This window comes from Protopterus annectens, chromosome 10.part0 (assembly GCF_019279795.1).
Source record: "Protopterus annectens isolate FY-2018-M chromosome 10.part0, PAN1.0, whole genome shotgun sequence".
Lineage (NCBI taxonomy): Eukaryota > Metazoa > Chordata > Ceratodontiformes > Protopteridae > Protopterus > Protopterus annectens.
In genome coordinates, this window is record NC_056744.1 from 643318458 (window position 1) to 643328060 (window position 9603).

The 9603-nt window shown below is 35.2% G+C and overlaps 1 protein-coding gene across 1 annotated transcript in view; it reads right to left on the minus strand.

Annotated features, from left to right (window-relative positions):
- Positions 1 to 7931, minus strand: part of CDCP2 (CUB domain containing protein 2) — an 87576-nt gene extending 79645 nt beyond the window's left edge. The window contains exons 1-2 of the mRNA XM_044084859.1: positions 7837 to 7931; positions 7065 to 7412 (exon numbers count right to left, since the gene is read on the minus strand). Of these exons, the coding sequence (XP_043940794.1) occupies positions 7065 to 7412; positions 7837 to 7912 (424 nt within the window). The 5' untranslated portion in view covers positions 7913 to 7931. The remainder of the gene's footprint in view (positions 1 to 7064; positions 7413 to 7836) is intronic.
- Positions 7932 to 9603: the final 1672 nt, after the last annotated feature.

Genomic DNA, 9603 nt, shown 5'->3' on the forward strand with positions numbered 1-9603 from the left:
TCTAGTTAGTTAGATGTGCAATGTAGAAATGGTTTTGTGGTTAATTTTTCATGTATTTTTGAGCATTTAGACATTAGTTATTTCCATTTTAGATATAACGCCTAGGACATTTGCTCATTATCTATGTTTTATTTTATATGTTGGATACAACCTCTTTATTAAAATTTGCAAATTGTAAATTTTTATACATAGTCATTGCGTTGTGTGTTTGGTCAGTCTTCCTACTTGTTATTGACATTCAAAATATGGCTCTAAGGACAAACATGGATCTTATTACCATCCTTAAAGGGTTGTCTTATGACAAAAATTACATTGATGTGTTTACATCCACTATAACTAACAAGGGGGCTGGTGACATCATTGGTGATACACAGGATGATTGTCAGGCTTTTTTTGACAATATTTTTAAGAAAATGAAGGGTTTACAGGCCTGTGCATGGCATAGTCAACTGTTTTCAGCTTATATGGGCAAAGGCATTACACCCAGAGGTTTACGAATCAGGTTGAAACCTCTTGTGGGTCAACCAGATGCTGAATTATTGGAGGGTTGGGCAAAAATACAACAAAACTCAACCATGGAATTTGTTAGGGCACTCCATGCCTTTTATGGAAGAAGGATTGAGATATTGAATTTGGAAGTTTCCAAAATGTGCCAGGATGCTGAATAAATGGGAGTCAGAATATAAAGATTGTTTGAAGAAATTGAGTACTGATCTGTTGGTTGTTGAGAATGAGCTTAAATTGGGCAAGATCAATACATTCAATAGGGATTTATCGGATTATAAAGCAGGTAATCCCTTTCAGTATTCTAAGAATGTTACATTTCAGAAGAATAATGTTCAGGCAGTTAGATCTAAAAGGAAAAGGAAATCCATCCTTAAAAAATATAAGGGAGATAGGTTGAGTGAAGACTTTTCCTCTTGTACTGATTATGAAAAGGAGGTTCTCCAAACGTCACCTGCCTCTAAATGGAGTATGACTGATCAGTTTGAACAGTATGTTCAGAAAAAACCCTTTAGGGTTGGTAGAAAATGGGGGAGGTAGGAAACATAAACATAGGGGACAATTTGGAAACAATGCTGCAATTGTTAAAATTCAAAGTGAAACCAACAATGTCATAAATATATCCACCACTGTTTTAACTAAATATGAATATAAGCTTCTCAATAAAGGTTTGAATTATATTCTAACTTTTAATGTGTCTGAATATGATTTTGTGCAGGATTTACAGACTTTTTGTAGATTATTAAATCTTAGAGTCTTTTTTGGTGGTCAAGGACAACAAAACAGCTCAGAAGAATGCCCATTTAGATTCCGTGCATCTAAATTTACTCCACCCATGAACAAATACATGGATATTTTTAAAAAAATGTGCGCTTCGGGAACTTCATTTTGTTAATAAATGTGGATTTTATTTTTTGAAAGATAATTTAGATCAACAGGAAAGAGAGGCACTGCTCCAATTAAAGGATAGGAGGGATCTGGTGATAACACAAGCAGACAAGGGGGGCTCCATAGTAGTTGTGGATTGGGCTGATTCTATCAAGGAAGGTATGAGACAACTCCATGATGCTAGGTTCTATTCCCCTTTGTTCATGGACCCAAGTTCTAAATTTAAGGCTGAGATTGATGAATTTCTTCAACAATTTCATGCTCAGGGTGTCATAGATGATCAAACTCTGCATCATCTTATGGTGGATGAACCTATAGTACCTTTTCTCTATCTTCTTCCCAAGGTGCACAAGAGTCTTCATAATCCCCCGGGGAGACCTATTGTGTCAGGAACTTATTTCCATGTTTTTTACTAAATATTTGAAACCCCTACTTAAGGGTGTAAGAGCTAGGATTAAAGACACAACGGAATTTCTCAATATTATCGTGAATTCAGAGTTGGAGGAGGGGTGGCTCTTGTGCACCTTGGACGTGACAGCATTATACACCAGTATCCCTCACTGGGCAGGGCTTATGGTGCTTGAGTTTTGGCTTACCACACTAAATTTATATGACACTGATTTCAATAACTTTCTGTTGGGTTTGGTAGAATTAGTTTCGACAAAAAATGTCTTTTCTTTTCAATGGACAATACTATCTACAAATTAGAGGTACTGCCATGGGAGCTGCTTTTGCTCCCATATATGCGGATCTCTTTATGGGATTTGTGGAGCATCAAGTTATATTATGACAGGAGTCACAATCTTTATTTGGATGAGATAGATATCTGGTGTAGGTACCTGGATGACTGCTGGATGGTTTGGAAGTCAGACATGACTTATTTGAATGAATTCATTGATTATCTCAACGAGAACAAATGGGGTATTATATTTACGGTGGCTGCTAACAAGAAATACATTCATTTTTTAGATGTGTTAGTTACAAAGGAGACTGATGGAACATTAACTAGCACGGTATATAGAAAGCCCCATAGTTCTAATTCTTTATTGCGTGCCTCCAGCTGTCATCCGTGTCATATTACGCAGAATATCCCTAAGTCCCAGTATATGATGAATAAAAGAATTTGCTCAAATAAAGTAGAGCTTGAAACTTGTGATCATGATCTTACTAACAGATTTGTGGAACGTGGTTATTTGGAAGAGCATTTGGCTGGGATTAAACATTTTGTGAACAATATGTCCAGGGAACAAATTATGACCTATGGCAAATCCAAATCTAGGTGTGATTCCAAGATAAGATTTACCACAACATATGGCAAAAATACTAAATTGTTGACTCAGGCTATTAATAAATATTGGGACATACTTTTTGTTGAGGAACATCTTGCCACTATTTTAGATGATAGATGCAAATTCTCCTTTAGAAAGGGAGTTACCTTAGGGGGCCATCTTAATCATTATAAAAAATCTCTGCCTACTCAATCTCATGAGAAAATACAAAAGACCTTGGGGGGATTTAAGGCATATGGTTGTTATCCATGTGAACATTGTATCTTTTGTAGATATGTACTGAAAACTAAAGAATTCTCTAGTAAAAACACTTTTAAAGTCTTTGAAATCCGCACATTGTCTAACTGTAGTAGTTGTTGGGTAATATATCTTGCTGAGTGCCAGTGTTCAGCTTTCTATATTGGCCAAACTTCTCGGCCATTTAAACTTAGAATTTCTGAACATTTAAGCAATATACGCAACAAAGTAACAACTAATGCATTATATAAACGTGTTCAGACTCACAATACAGCCAAATTTTCATTCACTATTATTGATAGGATTGTTGATTCCAATTTTTCCAAAAATAAGTGGCATGATATGCTTAATAAAAAAGAGAGATCTTGGATCATTAACCTAGGGGGTTTATTTCCCCCTGGTTTGAATGATCATTTATAAATAATGATTTTTGTATATTTTATGAGAGATAATATCTTATATCACTAAGCTTTTGTAATGTATTATTGATCAGTTTATTCTATCTGTGTTTTTACTATTAATTTTATACATTGTTTTCATGATATTAGTGATACATATACACCTATATTTAGGTGGCTCCATAATGTGCAACCAATCATTTTTACATAATACATTTGACCTATTGTTTTGACTTTTGGGTCAATCATAATTAGTTGATTATTTTTGTATATGAACTATGTGATTAGATTTTCTATATTTAATCTTGTGATGTATTTTTATACTTTATAAGGTCACATGTATATACACGCCTTTATATATTTTTTGGGTGTATATAATGTATGCTCACATTGTCATATAATGATTCTATTTTTATGCAGCTTTTGTATAATGGATTTATACCTTTAATTTTTGAATTGTTATATCAAAAATGTTTTTGATTGGTGGGTTTGAATTTGGTTACATGTATTTAATTAAGGCTTTTGGATTAGTCTTTGTTACATTGAGAAAGGTCATTAGACCGAAACCGGTCTGTACATCATTATAAATAAATATTTGTTTCTTCGAATCTGCTGGCCTTTTTTGTAGTGTTACTTTTACTTTGGTCTTGCAGTTGCCGTCCGGGCGAGGAGTTTTGTTTTCAGCATCACTATACAATCCCTACTATTCATAAATGTAGTGCAAAGATACATAGTAACATTGTGCCCACTAAGTTTATGAATAGTAGGGATTCAGATGTTTACTATGCTGCTGGGGGCTATCATTATTCATAGCTATGAATCATGGTAGTCCCCGATGGGCATCTTCCCATATCACTAAATGGTGCACAGGAGCCCATATAGTACCTTGATGTATGGTAGGCACACCTGTACTTTGGCTGATACAGTTCTGAGTAGTATGACAGTGTTACATAACACAGGGATGTTAGGTAGTTAGGTATGGTACAGTGCAGTACAGTCTGACTTACCAAGAAGCTGTGTAGGTCCTTGGTAACACATTTACTGTACTGTACTATCAGCATCTGCCTTTCACCACCATGCTGTGGACTATTATAATTAAAGGTGATTCATTACAGTAAGTAGGTATTAGGACAAACCAGCAGTCCTTACCATAATATAGTGTAGTAGCAGGTCTGTCTGCAGCCTAGGGAACTCCATTCTCAGAAGGCATTTTCCTAATGTGCAGCTGAGCTGGTGGGCTTTTTTAAGTGTATTCGTATGTATCTTATTAGAGTAAACAGCAGCATGATAGCAGAGAAGAGGGATCACTTCATTCAACAACACAACACCTTTGACAGGTATGCAGTTTTCCCATATATTATCTCAGTGGGACTAGACACTACTTTGATTGTGCTGGCTGTTTGAATTGTATACAGTCGGGAGGTGTATTTGAATATGTACGCCATGCATGAAGTACTGTGCTTGCTTACACAATGGAAAAAGAATGGACTTGCCCTGTTGTGTACTGATCTTTTTGAACTGGTATGTGTTTGGACAGATTTATTGTGTCCCAGCCTTGCTCGACTGAGCAATAGTGTTGACAAATACCACCGAATACTTTTAAAGTCTGCCTGTCAATCTATACTAAACAACCATATCTCCATCTGCCCTTCCTTCTTTTAAGAACAATGGCAGTGCAACCCTGGCATATGGTGAATATTTGCAAAGCTACATAGCAAGTGGAATTTATTAAACAGAAGTTACCTAACCCACTTGACATGTCATAGCAGTACACTGTTCAAAGCTTCGTACATTTGTGTTCTTGTTTTTTCAGATTAGTTTGCTTGAATGCAAATCTTTATTGCAATTTGTTAATCAGCATCCAAGAAGACTCCAATCATGTATGACTCAGACTAAGCAAGAAAATAAATGTATAACCCCAAGCAAAATAATTTGTGTACATTATTAAGTAACTAGAGTTTTGGCTAACAAACCTTCAGTGCTTCCTGGAAGAAGTGCTGTTTTATTCTCATTTCTTAATCTGACATATAGCAGCAGGGATAATAATGTTGTATTTGCTTTCATAAGAAAGTGAATAACATTCCTTACATGGTAAGCAAATTGCAAACGTTTAGCCCTTTTGAATGCAGCTGCCCAGGGCTGCTTATGTTAAATGAGACTTCAGCATGCTTCTCTTGCTTTATAAAGGTGATCACAAGTCCCTACTATAAGCTATAAACTGAATTTATACTAAAACCAGAGATGAGGACATGAGCATAAAACCCTCAGTACCAAATATTCAATAACCCTCTCCTGTACTACAGTGATGCATAAAAATAACTTGTGGGAGCCAAGTATCTCCAGCAAGGCTACTTGAAGTGGTACCCTGGATTGGCTGCCAGGATATCCACTGCATCATACTTTTCTTTGGACATTGCAGAAGGCTAACATTCCAGGGTTTATGCACAAAAGACGTCATAACCCACTGAAAAAAAGTGGCTGTATTACAATCTTTCCAGTGTTTGGTAATAACAGTGAGTTGTGGCATAGTCTATGGTGAAGAATTCAGAGGTTTAACAGGCCGCAAGGATGAATGAAACCTCTGTGACCATAATTACAAAGTCCAACTTAGCATGTTTACATCTGGAAGCATTAGGTTACGTGTAAGAGCATAGCTGCAGAGTTGTATACAGTGCCTACAGATAATAACCCCATATTCAAACCCACATCCTACAAATAGATAAACATCTATTGTTGTTACCCAGCTCATTATATATGCTATCTGTACTGTAATAATAACCTTCTGACAAGCATAGCTGTATTAATGCAGGCTATACGTTCTCTGTAATTGAGTTTAGTTCTGTTTTTTCAGCTGCAGCACATTACATCATGTAATTAATATATAACTGTAATACAAACTTTCTTTCAGAATGATCTCTTAAGTTTATGCAGTAGATGTAGGATTGAATGATTATGACACCTAATTTGGAAATATTGTATTTATTTCTGCTAAATTCTCACACTTAAAAATAAATATACCTGTTTGCAAGCATCTGGAAGGCACAGACAGTACATAACAAAACACATTTCTTTTCACTCATTAATAAAGATTGCACATTTAATGGAATAACTTTATCAGACTATAACCTGTGTAAATGCTGTTATAAGTTTGGAACAACAGGGTACACACACACACACACACACACACACACACACACACACACACACACACACACACACACACACACACACACAAAGCATACACATATGCATAATGCATTTGGCTGAATACCAGTTAATTGCTGCTCACATAAACACTGCAATAAAGTGTTTTACTTCTCGGGGAGGGGGGGGGGTGCTGAAGACCTTTATATACCTTTGCTGAGGAAAAAACTGTACCCAGTACTTAATATTTTATATATATATATATATATATATATATATATATATATATATATATATATATATATATATATCCATAGCAACTACCAAGATTGGTGTAGCTTGGGAAAAGTTAGACTGTGACCTCAAAGACATTTTGGTTCTACAGCTGTTTGTCGACAATTGGGACATGGTCCATGATAAAACTTATGTGACCTTGTAAAAAGCACAAATGTACATTTTATTTTAATCACCTAGGAATGATATTATTGTTTCTAGTAATACAAATGTAATAGCAGCAAACTACCACTGCTGTCCTGTTCTGTTTAAAGTTCAGGGATAAAAAAATATTGCTGTAATCTCGAATGAATAGAAATATATACTTAACCTTTCCTGTAAGCTGCAGAGAATCCTTTGTTGGCTACATGCCGGTCAGAATGAAAGATAATTGACATGACATGCCAAGATGAAGTAAACTGTGGTGGGTAGTCATTACCACAGAACTTTCCAAGTAGGTTTCCTTCATCTTGAGTGGCACCATTATAGATTTTAATATAATCATAGTGACAGAAGTCATGATATTCAATGTCAAAGTGATGAAATGTTAGCATAACAGATGATCCCTCTGCAACAACTATAAGCCACGTGCAGTCCGTATCATATGGGTAGAATCCAGGGAAGTTTGGACTGGAGAAGTTGCCCATTTGTGCAGAAAGAACACCTCCACATTTGACACCTGTACAAAACAAAGACATAAGGCACAACATGCCAGTTTTTCCACTAGATAGTAAACTTTAGTTTAATTACATATGATCACAACTTTAGGACCAATTCTACAATCAGAAAAATTAATTTTAAGAGCAGTTTAAAAAAAATGGTAATTCTAGTTTAGAATAGCTGAAAGAGCAAGAAAGGAAAGCAAATATAATTAATTGCACAAATAGCATTTTTAAACTTCTGATGACAGATACTTAAAATTCACAAGTGTACATAACTGTGTATCCTTGAGGTTTATGTAAGATAAGCAATACAATTATATTTGTACAAAAATTGCTTCCTTTAAAAAGAATATCGTTCATAATCAACACTTTGACCACAGCTGCTAAGTAGCTGCACTTACATCTTGCAAACAGTGAAGAAAACAGACTAAACATCCTTACCTTTTTTTGCATTGGATCTGCTGGCCATGCAGAGAATCATTGTTGCCACAACAAGTTTAAAGGATATTTTTTGCATAACAGAAAACTTGAGTGTGTAAATTGAAATATTTCAGCAATAACACTGATGATATTTTTAAAGAAGTCTACAATTAAGTAAAGCTGTGAGCTTGTGAGAATAACCACAGAGTTAATAATTCATGATTTTCTTGCTTTAGTAATTGGAGCTCTCTCTTACTTCCTTCTCTTAATGTTAATGGCCACGATCGAATTTCTTAGCCATTTGCACTCATGCAGATGATATGCCCTCATGCTACCCCGAGGAATGATAGACTTGGTGTTGTATTTTGTGTTTAGCTTACCAGAGGAGCATGTTAGGGAATCACAAATTTGTATTGCTGAAAATATTTTTATTTTAGCTGCTGCAGTTAATTAAACATATTTTCTTTTGCAATAGTTAGAAATTACTGTAACTTGCAGAGCAGTCAGTTACTCAATTATGGTTGTGTCTGCTTCATCCATTTATATTTGGTTTTCTGAAGCTGTATTTATATATGTTAAGGTTCATTGTGGTCTTGATACTTATTGGGGATTAGTTCTGATCCCTCAAGGTAATTTAGGATGCATTTCTGATGGATTCATGGAAATAATTATAGGGGAATAACATAAGTTAAAAACTACAAACACTGGAAAGTTTTATGAAAAAAAAAATGAGAGAGAGAGAGAGAGAAGAGTTAATTTTTTCTGTTGTTTCTAAGCAAGTATAGATATGATTCTTGTATGTAGCCCTATTTTTCTTTCATGTATCTCCAACTAAGCATTCTGGAACCTGATACTTCATTATTGTAAAGAGATTTTATCCTAGAAAGAAGCAGCAAGCTTTGATAAAACTGCAAACAGGAAAGGATACAATGCTCTAAGGTGACTGTAACCTTTAGAGTGACCTGGCACTGACCTTTCCTGACATTTTGATATAGGAAGTAATTCTTCATTTAGCTTATTGAAATTGTTACATAAGGTACTTGCATTATTCTTGAAAAATCTGCAAGATTTATATAATAGATCTTACATTACTTCAAAATGAATTACCACAGACACTTTAATGAAATATTAATTCCTATAATGGATCATTTGCTGCTAATGGCCACACAAAGTCCAACCTTGACTGTTTATCCATGCTTCTACTTTCCAGCAGCAAGTGCTTTGCCTAATGGTAAATAATGCTGAGGATTAAAGTTATGAACCGTCAGTGAGCTTCATTCTACAGTCCAGGGTTTAATTCCCACAACTGTGACTGTTAGCAAGTCACTTAACCAGAAAGTGATGCCATGCTGAATCTGAAAGACATCTATGTGGGTCAGTGCCCTAATCAAATACAAATGAGCAAATACCTAAATAAATGGCGATACCACTTTGCCACAACAAGTGCTTGCATGCTGTGAATTGTGCAGCTCTGTGATAGCTCTTAGAAGATTATGGCAGGTGTTATCATCTCAATAAGACTCAGTGTATTATTATACATTAATAATGTTTATTACCAAGAATTAAATGTGTCATTATCAGGCTTCATACTGGGTATCCAAAATGTAAGACAGTGCTACTCTCATCTGTAGGCAATGTGCATCTATTCTAGGACACAACCATAGTTCTAGTGCTATAATGTCTAACCTCCATTAGTATTAGAAATATGAACAAAATGCCTAAAAAACGTACACTAGAGTTCATGTATCCAAGCATCCTGATTTGGGATGGACTATTTCAAACAGATAT